This window comes from Eutrigla gurnardus (genome assembly GCF_963514095.1).
Source record: "Eutrigla gurnardus genome assembly, chromosome: 12".
Classification (NCBI taxonomy): domain Eukaryota; kingdom Metazoa; phylum Chordata; class Actinopteri; order Perciformes; family Triglidae; genus Eutrigla; species Eutrigla gurnardus.
The window spans coordinates 27,841,737-27,854,291 of NC_139926.1; the positions used below are offsets into that span (position 1 = coordinate 27,841,737).

Sequence of the window (12,555 nt, forward strand, 5' to 3'; positions counted from 1 at the left end):
GACACTCGGCGTCCTTCGACGGCTCGGTGGCGACTCTGGAGGTCGAGAGCAGCTCTGTGGATGATAGTGGAGATTATGTTTGTGTGGCGTCCAGTGAGGCCGGCAGAGACCAGTGCAGCAGCTCAGTGACAGTGAAAGGTTGGTCCAGTCTCTAGTCGTCCTGTTAGACCGACGTTCGACCATTGGAAGGAAGTCCGGTCCACATTGTTCTTTGCCATGTTCAGCTTCACTGACAGGAAATCTTGTATTCTCCACCAAACTCAATTGGCTTTGTTGGCTGGTGGGAAACCAGTGAGGGATTACATCTCTTAATTTCCACTTCAGGGTTCATTTACTGTCATTGGACAAAAGGGTTACACAACTAAATGCCCTTTGTAATGTTACGTTCTCCCATCGTTAATGATGGTTAGTCACGGAGGATGAGCTGACTCGCAACACTTCTTGCACACCTGTGTGTCTATCGAGTTCATTATTTGATTCGTTAGGAGAGAAAAAAACGTAAACATACAGTTAGCCATACAAGTATCCAAGAAACAGCCAAGCAGAGTTCTCTGAGCATCCTCCAAGTGAGTTCAGAAACCAGAAGCATTCTCAGGAAGCCTCCTGCCTGACTGGAGGAGACACGTTAGCATACCAAAGAGTGTGGAGTGTTTGTAATGTTGAACAGCTGACAGAATTCTGTGGACCAGACCGTCTTCATGAGACCAGATGAACTCTTCAGCCCTCCACTGCCTCGAAATATAACATTGAATTATCTTTGTTTTGTAGACCCTCCAGTGTTTGTCTCGTCTTTCGAGTCAGCCGAGTTCGTAAAAGGATCCAATATTATCTTGGAGGGAACTGTTTCTGGTTCCCCTCTGTTTGAAATAAGTTGCTTCCTCAATGACAAACTGATCAGAAGCAACAAGAGACATAAGATCAGTGTTGAAAAAGGCACCGTCACTCTTGAGATCTCAAACTGTGAGGGCGGAGACGCCGGGACGTACCGGTGCACTGTTGCAAACGATGTTGGGGAGATGTCTTGTTCTTGCCAGATTTCACTGAAAGGTTAGTCCCAGGATGGATCAAATCATCTCATTCAAGGTTTTCTCTCCACATGCTGCCCAAGTGTCTATGGATTTTGAAAGTTTGAAAGATTGTATTCAATTCAATTTCTGCATTTTTCACAAATTCTGGCAGCGTGGCATTAAAATGTGTTCCAGTTCTATTCACAGCCATGAGATGGGTTAGCTGAGGGAGATGGATCATGTGTGTTTGTGCCAATCCTCCTGCAGCCTACAGCCTGACTTGTGGTCTTCTCTCACTAGAACCGCCATCATTTGTTCAGAGACTAGCGGACATGTCCTGCTTGGTGGGCTCTGAGGTCTCTATGCAGTGCATGTTGTCTGGAGCACTTCCCATGAACCTCACGTGGCTCAAGGATGATCAGGAGCTCACAGAAGACGAGCATGTTAAGATGTCCTATGAAACAACAAGCGCTGTGTTGAATTTGAAAAATGCTCAGTTGTCACACGGTGGGAAATATGTGTGTCAGGCCCAGAACAAAGCCGGGACTCAGCGAAGTGCCGCTGTGCTCATAGTTACAGGTTTGTAGGATGTTTGTTTCACTGCTGTTGCTTTCTGTCCAGCTTGACGTGTCCTGTGTCTCATTAACACCTGTGGGAGCAGCTAACAATGTTTTGGACCATGTGGTTATCCCAGAGCCAGCAAATATTTCGGAACATGTAAAGTCCATCTGTGTGACCGAGGGCGACCCGGCCAGGCTGGAATGCCGATTCTCAGGCACCAAACCGCTCAAGTCCAGGTGGATGAAGATGGGAAAGCAGCTGACATCAGGCCAGAGATATAAAATCCAGATTACAGACAGCAGCTCTGTGCTCCAGATCATTAAAACAGCGCACTGCGATGGCGGCGATTACACCTTTGAGGTTTCTAACCGTGCCGGCTGCAGCTCTTGTGAGGCAGCCATTACTGTCTTAGGTCAGTTTATCCCAAAGTTTAATATATTTTATCAATTAATCTATTTTATTTCATTCATACATCCAATTTATTCTTTTTGCATTTTGTATATAATAGATCAGATTATTAAACCGTCTTTTACAAGAAAACTGAAGCAGATGGAAGGTATCAAAGGATCGTTTGCTCATCTGGAGTGTCTTTTATCCGGCTCTCTGCCGATAACCATACAATGGTACAAAGATGAGAAAGAGATCCAGACTGATGACAAACACAAAAGCACATTCTTTGAGAATGTTGCTTTTCTGGAAATCTCTAATCTTGACAGTAAAGACAGCGGCAGCTACACCTGCATCGCTAAAAACAAAGCAGGAACCGTCCAGTGTTCTGGGATCTTGTTTGTTAAAGGTTAGAACTCATCAAGCATCCTCAGTATTTTAAGGCCCGATCAAACCAAGACGCATGCAACAGCCGCCACTTTTACAACGCCACCTGTCAAAGTGTCAAAACCCTAGTCCACAAACCGACGGGTGACGTCAGACGCGCTGTTCCATAGGATAACAATGATTGTTTTGGTGACGGTTTCTTGCAAAGCTCTCGGTGTGATCGGCCTCATTGGTAAAATCCCATTGTTTATGTTGTGACCATGTGATAAAAGAAGGTTTTGTCCACCAACAGAACCACCATTCATTCATGAAAAGCCTGAGTCCCTAAATGTTTTGCCTGGCTCCAAAGTCCAGTTCAATGTTCTGGTCTCTGGCACGCCACCACTGACCACCAAATGGTTTAAAAACAAGAAAGACATTTTATCCAGTGTCGACTGCTCCGTGGTCAAAGACAACACGTCAAGCTCACTGGAGCTCTTCTTTGCCAAAACCTCCGATTCTGGAGAATACATCTGTGAAATACAGAATGATGTTGGCTCCACTTCTTGCCAGGCAACGCTCTTTGTTAAAGGTCAATATTGGTCTCTCACCTTCTATCAAGTTTCTTCACCTTCTAGTGATGTCCATTCTTAAGTAACTTCTGCATGTTTTTTTCAGAACCACCTTATTTCATTGACAAACCTGAATGCGTGTCAGTAGTCAGACGGGGTGACAGTCAGGTGTTTGAGTGTAAGGTTTCTGGTTCTCCGGAGATCTCTGTGCATTGGTTCAGAGATTCAACTGAACTTCACCAAAGTGTCAAACACAAGATGTTCTTCATGAACTCTGTAGCAATGTTAGAGATTCTTCAAGTAAGTGAAAACGATGGCGGGAAATACTTCTGTGAAGTCTGCAATGAAGCAGGCACAGAGAGCTGCTCTGTGGAGCTGGAGGTGAAAGGTTGGTTTCACTTTACATGTTTACATTTTATGTCACATCACTAATACAAAGCAGTGGCTGCTTAAGTTTAATTTAATTTGTCATTTCAGAGCCTCCGTTGTTTGCTGAAGAGCTAACGTCTCTTGAAGTTGTTAAAGGTTCCAACGCATTGTTTGCTTGCAAAGTGGCAGGAAGTGTTCCGTTTAACATCACATGGTTTAAAGATGAAAAGCCAATCAAATCCAGCCAGAAGTATATTTTTACTGATTGTGAAAATGTGAGCTTGAAAATCCAGGACTGTAGATTGGAAGATGTTGGTTCTTATCAGTGCGTGGTCGCCAACGAGGTTGGCAGTTGTACCAGTATTACCGCTTTATCTCTGAAAGGTTGGTTTGTTGATACATCACACTGACATACATGAGGCATTCAGCACTGAACTCTTTCTGGTATCACAACAATGTATTTTTTGTGTTAGTCCCTCCCACATTTGTTCAGAAGATAGAAAGCGGCTCTGCGACTCTGGGAGACATGGTGATGTTTCGCTGCACCGTGAATGGTTCTCTGCCTCTCTCTGTGCAATGGCAGAAAGATGAGATCTGGATCTCAGAGGATCCAAAGGTTAAGAGAACGTTTGAGAACAATGAGGCCATTCTCAGGATTCCTGCCTGTGAGGAGACTCACGGCGGAAATTACACCTGTCAGGTTGTAAACGAGGCTGGGCAGGACAAATGCACCGCCACCCTCGTAGTGCAAGGTACCTCTAGATTCTCCTTCATCACATCACAGGTAGCTCCAATGGTTATAACAAGTCCACTCACCTCTTCTTCTCGGTGTTGTAGTACCACCTAGGATCCTGGAGCAACCAGAGGTAGTCAAAGTGACATGTGGAGATCCAGTTAGTCTGGAGTGCAGGGTATCTGGGACTCCTCAGATCAGGGTGCAATGGACTAAAGATGGCAAAGAGCTGCAGTCCAGCAGAAAACATCATCTGTATTATGAGAACAACCTGAGCGTCCTAAACATACCATCCTCTCAGATGGAAGACGGGGGACAATACCTGTTTGAAGCCATTAACTCTGTTGGGACCTGCAGCTGTAAAGTCATGCTGATTGTTTTAGGTTTGTAAAGTTACTCTTCAACACTTACTAGAAATAATATTTGTGTTTCTTCTCTGACTATTTACTTTTTGGTGTCCCTTCAAACAGAAGAAGTAATTCCTCCGACGTTCATTAAGAAACTAACAAACATTCAAGCAGTTATGGGTTCGTTGGTGACCATGGCATGCAAAGTGTCTGGTTCCTTTCCAATATCAGTTGAATGGAGCAAAGGGAAAGAAAAGATCCACCAGAGCTCCAAATTTGATCTGTTGCACATTGAGAATACTGTGTCGCTGGAGTTGAAACTGACTGAGAGTACGGATACAGGAGAATACTCCTGTAAAATTACCAACGTGGCCGGCAGCTGTGTGTGCAGTGGAGTTCTGACAGCTACAGGTTAGCACTCAAAGGTTGACTGCATATAATTGTCAGCTGAAAGGTCTTGTGTGTAATCAATGTTCTGTGTGGGTTTTAGTGCCTCCGAGGTTCACAGCTGAGCCTGAATCTCAGGCTGTTGTTCCCAAGTCGACTGTTGTCTTCAGGAGTGTTTTTGAAGGAACACCTCCATTTATGGTGAAATGGTTTAAGGATGACCTGGAGCTCATCACTGGTCCGTCATGTACCATTGGACTGGAGACGTGCTCCTCCTCTGTAGAGCTGCACTCAGTTGGGACTCTGCAATGTGGGATTTATTCTTGTCAAGTTAGCAACACAGCAGGCGCCGCAAAAACGACAGCAGAGTTGTTGGTGAAAGGTTGGACTCTTCTTTTTTTATCGTCCACCTCCATCATCACAACTAACTCCATCTTTTTTATCAACTTCATAACTCTTCTGGTTTTATTTTCTGAATTTCTGAATTTCACCATCCTCCATACGTACCAGATTCAAAGATTACTTTGTTCTCACCGTAGTAACTTGGTCTTTTTTTAATTTGCAGAGCCCCCTCAGTTTATCCTGAAACTCCCTCCCACTACCTTTGTGAAGCAGTGTGAGGGACTCCGTTTGGAGTGCAAGGCCACCAACGCACGCTCCCTCAATATGTGCTGGTACAAAAACGACCAAAAGATAAGCGATGGAGGCAACTATAAAATAATGTTTGTTGACTCGACTGCGTACCTCCAGCTGCGCAGCACAAAGTTTGAAGATAATGGAGTCTACACCTGTGAGGCTCAAAACGATGCTGGCAGTGCAAGCTGCAGCACCGTTCTCACAGTTCAAGGTCAGCTTTCCGATACATATCTGGTTGTTTTGTGGATTTTGCCCCCTCTGAACTTGTATAGCATGAAAACGACGGAATGAAAATCCCTTTTGATGCAGATTTACATCTTGAGTTTGACCTCATCTGTTTTTGGACCCCTCTCTAAAGCCTCCAGCATGGAACCCAAAACCCTCTGTCTCAGAAAAGTTCCACTTTCTTGTCCTCCAGTGTGTCGGATAGCATGAGTCTGAGTGTGTCCTCTTTTTTACAGACTTGTTTTTCCCTATTTGTGGATTGACCTATCGTTTACCCCCATGACTTCCTTGTCCTATGTTGGTTTTTCCGATCATAACTACTGGTCTTTGCACCTGGATGGATACATCTAGCATGGACTGAACCTAAGCATGAGCATCTACAAGTTTTTCTGTCCCAAAAAACGTCCCGAACAAGTTGCTTGCAGCTTGTTAATATATCTTTAATATATTTTCCAGAGTCCCCATCCTTTATTAAAAGCCCAAGTCCAGTTGAGGGTATTAAAGGCAAAGATGCTAGCCTACACTGTGAGGTGTACGGCACTCAGCCTTTCCAGATCAACTGGTACAAAGACAAAAGGCCACTGAAGGACAGCAGGAAGTATAAGATGGTCACCGATGGCAGCTCTGCCACTCTTCACATTATGAAACTGGAGCAAGAGGACACTGGTTTATACGAGTGCAGGGTGTCAAACAATGTAGGAAGTGGATCATGTCGCGCTGCTGTTAGCCTGAAAGGTTAGTACAGAATCAGAAGTCATATCCTCACAGCTTAGTCTTCAACACAGTCTCACAGCAATTCATGAAATGGTCACAAAAGTCTAATCTTATCATTCGTGTATTTGGACACACATTTTCCTTTTTTGTGAGTTTGTTCCTGCACCATGTTTTTGTCTGGACGATGTTACGCTACCAAACAAACATTAGATTTAGACAACAAAACCAATGTTAGCTTTATTTTAGGAGATGCGTTGTCAAACAGGTCTGGTGGTTAAAGTCCTGTGTTGTTGGACCCATCTACCCCCCCACCACCATAAGTAGTCTTTCTCAGGCTAAGAGACAAAAAATTGAAAATTCAGGTCCCTTTACATGAATCTAATAGATTGCATTTTGTTACTGTTTCATGACCTGCCATGAGACTGGGTTCTGCTGTGACCTTTGTCCTCGACTGGTCTAATGATGTTTCCATTACCATTCAGAACAACCAGCTTTTGTCCAGAAACTGTCCGACCAGTCGGTGACAGTCGGTCAGCAGCTGAAACTGACTGCTTCAGTCAAAGGCTCAGAACCTTTGACTGTGTCCTGGGTTCAGGACCAGGATCACGTTCTCAGAGATGGTGACAACAGGAAGATCACTTTTGAGAATAACGTGGTCACCCTGGTAGTCCCCACGGCCGACACGACCACCGGTGGTCGATACACCTGCCAGTTGAAGAACGATTCTGGAGTTGTGGAGTCTGTCTCCCAAGTTTCCATTCTAGGTTTGTAGGATTCCAGACTTGAATCCTTCCACTGACAGTTTGACGAGTTTAGTTTAACATCTTCTTCCCTAACTTCTAGAACCTGCTGCTATCGTGGATAGTCCAGAGTCCTTGAATGTGAAGTCAGGAGATAATACAGCTCTGGAAGTCACAGTGTCTGGCACGCCAGAACTGAAAACTAAGTGGTTCAAGGACAACAAAGCGCTGTCTGCTGGTGCAAAATATCAGATGTCCTTCACAAAGAAGGTTGCCTCCCTGAAGATTCGGTCTGCTGAAAAAGTTGATGCTGGAGAATACAGGCTGGAGGTTACTAACCATGTTGGTACAGCATTTAGCAAAACTAAGCTCTCTGTCTCAGGTTGGTGGACATCACATGTATGACCAACTTTCTTATCGTCATTTGCAGCTAGCTACTACTAACTACTTTTTTTCTGACACTAGATAAGTTGATTCCACCGAGCTTCATCAGGAAGCTGAGAGACACCCACCTTGTTGTGGGTAAACCAGGTGAGATGGAGTGCAAGGTCACTGGCTCTGCTCCTTTAACAACTTCCTGGTTCCACAATGGCCAGGAGATCAAGACTGGGCCAAACTACGACATTAGCTGCACTGATAATAGCTGCAAACTAAGAGTTCCCACAATCAAGATGTCAGATTCTGGCAAATACTCATGTAAAGCTGTAAACGCTGCAGGAGCCAGTGAGACAAGTGCTTCAATGAACGTGACAGGTCAGTAAACCAGAATAAAGTGTGGAACATTTAGGGATCTTTGCCAACTCGGGATCGGACTCTTGACAGAAAGTTATCCATTATATTACATCACACCTTTTTTTATCTGAATCCAGAGCCTCCATCTTTTGTGGAAACACCTGAAGCGAAGGAAACTTTGCCCAGCAAAGACGTGTCTTTCTCAGCTAAAGTTAAAGGCAGCGCCCCCCTGAAGGTCAAATGGTTCAGAGGAGCCAAAGAAATGCAGCATGGAAGAGGCTGTGAGATCGCCCTGAAGGAAGATGTCGCCACTTTGGTACTTCACAGAGTTGAAAAGTCCCACGCAGGAGAGTACACCTGTCAGATCATTAACGATGCAGGGAAGGAAAGCTGCCCTGTTACCCTGTGTGTTAAAGGTGTGTTAGCATGATAGATGTCTTTTTTTAACCATCTGTGCACTTCTGAAAGTGAGTTTCATATGACTGATGATGGAATTACGTCTCTCAGAACCAGTCCACTTTGTGAAGAAGCTGAGGAATGTTTCCTCTGAAAAGGGGAAACCTCTGAGGCTTGAGGTCACATTCGCCGGGACCCCCAGGGTCAACGTGACCTGGAAAAAGGATGGTAAACTCATCTGGGCCTCGTATGAGTACAATGTGATCGCCACGGACACCTCCTGCATCCTGGAGGTTCTTAATTCTGACAGGATCGAGGCCGCCGGTAGATACTCTTGTGAAGTAGACAACGGAGTGGGAAGTGACAGATCTGAAGCACAAGTGTCAATTCTAGGTAAAATCTTTAATGTGCATGGTTTGTAGCTTCATTTCATTCATTCATTCATTCATTCATCAACTCAACATCTGTAGTCACACTAAATCATCCCCATCACCATCTTTCACTTCAGAGCGCCCGTACTTTGTTGAAAAGATGGAGCCAGTGGAGGTTACCGTTGGCAACGCGGTGACCCTAAAATGCTGTATTTGTGGAACTCCGGACATCTCCGTTGCTTGGTTTAAAGCTGGCGGGAAGCTGCGCCAGTCCAACGCTTGCTCAATGGACTTCACAAACGGTGTTGCCACTTTGAAAATGACCAAAACAACCAAGTTCGATCAGGGCGAATACGTCTGCCAGGCAGAGAACCGGGTCGGTTCAGCCTCGGCCAGCTGTAATGTGACCATGAAAGGTTTGCTCCATACTACTTTTTCTGTGTTTATGAATCCTGCGGTGATTATGCGTCACGTTTCAATTAATAGTTACATGTTTTGATGGTTCCCATCTGAATGACAGTGATTTATACTTGATTATACAAGAGTTGTCTTCAAGGTTGTCTGGGACAGAAATCCTAAAGTAGCGTTCTCTCAGTGGTTATAATCCACCCAGTTATCTTTGACGCAGAGGCTAATGCATGGCAACATAACAATTTTCTAACATCACATTGCTTCTGCAGAACCTGTGTGCTTTATCAAGAAGCTAGAGGACACCACATTCATAGTGGGTCAGCCTCTGAAACTAGTCTGCACATACGCCGGCAGCCAGAGGGTCTGTGTCAACTGGAAGAAGGATGGCAAGCTGATCTGGGCCTCGTATCAGTATAATGTTCGAACCACTAGCTCCACCTGCATCCTGGACGTCCTCAACAGTGACAGGCCCGACGCAGCCGGAACGTACACGTGCGAAATTTCCAACAGTGTTGGAAACGATGTCTGCCACGCCCATGTCAGCCTAGGTAAAGTCACAAACCTCTACCAATTCTGGCCTTCTGCTGGGCTCTAGAAGGGCTCAGCAGGTTGTGGTCGTCATCTCAGACTAAAAACCTGAACTTCAGGTAGTTTAGACTGTTACCTGCATGCCAGCAAAACATAGCGCAGGCTTCATGCAACTAACCAACCATTACTCCTCTCAGAGCCGCCTCGCTTCGTGGAAAAGCTGGAAGACACTTATTTCAGACTCGGTGAACCTTTGACCCTCAAATGCGTGTTCACTGGAAGCCAGAGAATGAGCGTGACCTGGAAGAAGGACGGCAAACTGATCTGGGCGTCCTACAAGTACAACGTCAAGACCACCGGAGACACCTGCATCCTGCAAGTCCTTAACAGTGACCGAGAAGACGCTGTCGGGAAATACACGTGTGAAATCAGTAACGCTGGAGGAAGCGATGTCTGCCACACGAATGTCAAACTAGGTAAACCACCTGAGCTGCTCGCCTCTTCTCCTAAAAACTGTTCCCACACAACGAGCATGCAAACCACAGGGCTTCCACCAGATGTTGGCATCCCATGTGAACCGAATAGTTTCATAGTCACTTTAAGCAATATGATGATTTTTACTAAACCTAACCAAGTAGGTTTATTGTCTAAACCTAACTGTGTAGTTTTGTATATTTTTTTGTTTAGTTTTCTACAAAGAAATCGTCTTTATAACTGTGTAAATCTGCAACCCTTCGGTCCAGATAAAGCTACGTTTCTCTGGAAATATAAGAGTGCAGTTTGGTTGTGTGGGAACATCATGTTGTACGAGATGGATTTGATCAGGGAGTCGTCCTGTAACCAGCTTGTCCAAATCTACTGCTTCTCTCCTCTAACACCACCGTTGCTACTTGATTTCTTAGAACCAGTTCGCTTTGTGAGAAAACTGAGAAACACCTTCTATAAAATCGGCCGCCCTTTGACCCTGGAGTGCTTGTTCACCGGCAGCCAGAGGATTTACGTCAGCTGGATGAAGGATGGTAAACCCATCTGGGCATCATACAAATACAACGTTAAAACCACCAACTCCACCAGCAGACTCGACGTTCTCAACAGCGACCGCCGCGAAGCCGTCGGGAAATACTCGTGCGAGATTTCGAACTCCGAGGGCACTGATATCTGCCACGCTGTGGTTGAGATAGGTAACAACACTAACATCCAGCAGGTTTCATTGGCTTTGCTGAAACATATCAAACATGCAGCTAACATCACATTGCTTCCTGTAGAACCTGTGCATTTTATTAAAAAGCTGGAGGACTCCACGTTCACACTGGGTCGGCCTCTGGAGCTCTACTGCGCCTACAGCGGTAGCCCCCGGGTCTCTGTGAGCTGGAGAAAGGACGGGAAACCCATCTGGGCCTCCTACAAGTACAACGTCAAGACCACGGACGAGTCCTGCGTGTTGGAGGTCCTCAACAGTGACCGCATAGAAGCAGCAGGGAGATACTCCTGTGAAATATCCAACTCTGAGAACACCGCCATCTGCTACGCTCAGATCAAACTAGGTACCAACCTAAAGGAGGGCGCATTGATTTTATTCTCTCAAATGAAAACTTTTTTATTTTACGGATTTATTGGTATCGGGACAATTGGCCCAATAATCAATCCCTCCAGTGTTTTGCTGGATTATCTGTTTAAATCATTTAAATCCAACTTGTTCCAGTGAGTGAAACTTTACCAAAAATAATTCCTACAAAATCCGCTTCAAAAACACAAATGTCACTTTGGTGAATGTGAAGTGAAATTATGATAATTCACTGGCGTTCTGGAGGGGCTGGTTAATGGTTAACAGATATTCATTCAAACAATGAGCCTCATCACTAGTTTCACTGACCACAGGTTGCTTGCTAACGACTCCTCATCTAACCGCTAACATCTGGCCTCTCCTAGAACCTGTGCGCTTTGTGACTCGGCTGCAGGATCTGACCTTTAGGGTGGGCCAGCCTCTCAGGCTCCAGGTCACGTATACAGGCAGCCAGCACGTGTACGTGAGCTGGACCAAAGACGGGAGACCCATCTGGGCCTCCTACAAGTACAACATCAGGACTACGGACACCTCGTGTGTCCTGGAGGTCCTCAACAGTGACAGAGAGGAGGCTGCTGGGAGATATTCCTGTGAGATCTCCAATGCTAGTAGCTCTGCTTTGTGTCAGGCTCATGTCAAACTAGGTAACCTTACCTTCTAACAGCCTCACTGATTGGCCAGCAGCTCGGCCTTCATGTCACACTAACACCACTGTTGCTTCTCTCAGAACCGCTACGCTTTGACAGACCGCTCCAGGACGTCTCGTTCCGTCTGGGCGACCCGCTGAGTCTGTCCTGCACGTACAACGGCAGCCAGCGCGTGCATGTGAGCTGGACGAAGGACGGCAAGCCCATCTGGGCTTCGTACAAATACAACATGAAGACCAGCGAGTCCTCGTGTGTTTTAGAAGTCCTCAATAGCGACAGGCAGGAAGCGGCGGGGCTCTACTGCTGTCAGGTCTCTAACGCTGAAGGCTCGGCCAGCTGTGATGCTTACGTCACCTGTAAAAGCTCGAAGAAAGGTAGTTCACATCTCAACCATGTACAGCATCTCATGGTCCTCCCAGACCGGCTTCTGTCCGCCACTTGGCTCCCTGAGGAGCTTTCTTTGTTTGTCTTCTAAAAGGATTCCAGAAGTCCACGTCTGATGTTTTAACAGATAAAGTCTCAGAGTGTCGTAGGTTTAAAACCACTCCGTGGACGACACCGACACGGACGTTAGCTTGGCTCGTCTTTTTAAAATTATCTTTTAAACTGACAAACATCTTTAGCAATTAAAATAGGAAAGAATATTTAAAAAATATCCATCTCCTACCGTACGTATTTATTCTGGACACAGGAAGGGGTGGGACGTGTTCACGCATACTTCTCATCGAGTAAAGTCGGTACGTTTCATACGGCCGTAGACCTTTAGCTTCATGCAGATGTTCCAGATGGACTCTGAAGGATTTTTAACTGTGCAGCTGTTGGAGGTAAACCTCAAAGGTGACACGTTGTACCACGGAGGCAG

The 12,555-nt window shown here is 45.6% G+C and overlaps 2 protein-coding genes across 2 annotated transcripts in view; both read left to right on the forward strand.

Moving 5' to 3' along the window:
- Nucleotides 1–12,555, forward strand: part of ttn.1 (titin, tandem duplicate 1) — a 168,373-nt gene that overhangs the window by 34,587 nt on the left and 121,231 nt on the right. The window lies entirely within an intron of this gene.
- Nucleotides 2,520–8,206, forward strand: LOC311022139 (titin-like; the record flags this gene model as incomplete). Its single annotated transcript, XM_084023172.1, has 13 exons — nucleotides 2,520–2,574; nucleotides 2,692–2,913; nucleotides 3,000–3,281; nucleotides 3,736–4,014; nucleotides 4,100–4,378; nucleotides 4,574–4,753; nucleotides 4,833–4,967; nucleotides 5,295–5,576; nucleotides 6,047–6,325; nucleotides 6,787–7,068; nucleotides 7,148–7,426; nucleotides 7,510–7,797; nucleotides 7,914–8,206. The coding sequence occupies 13 exons, from the start codon at nucleotides 2,520–2,522 to the stop codon at nucleotides 8,204–8,206; spliced, it is 3,135 nt and encodes a 1,044-aa protein (XP_083879298.1).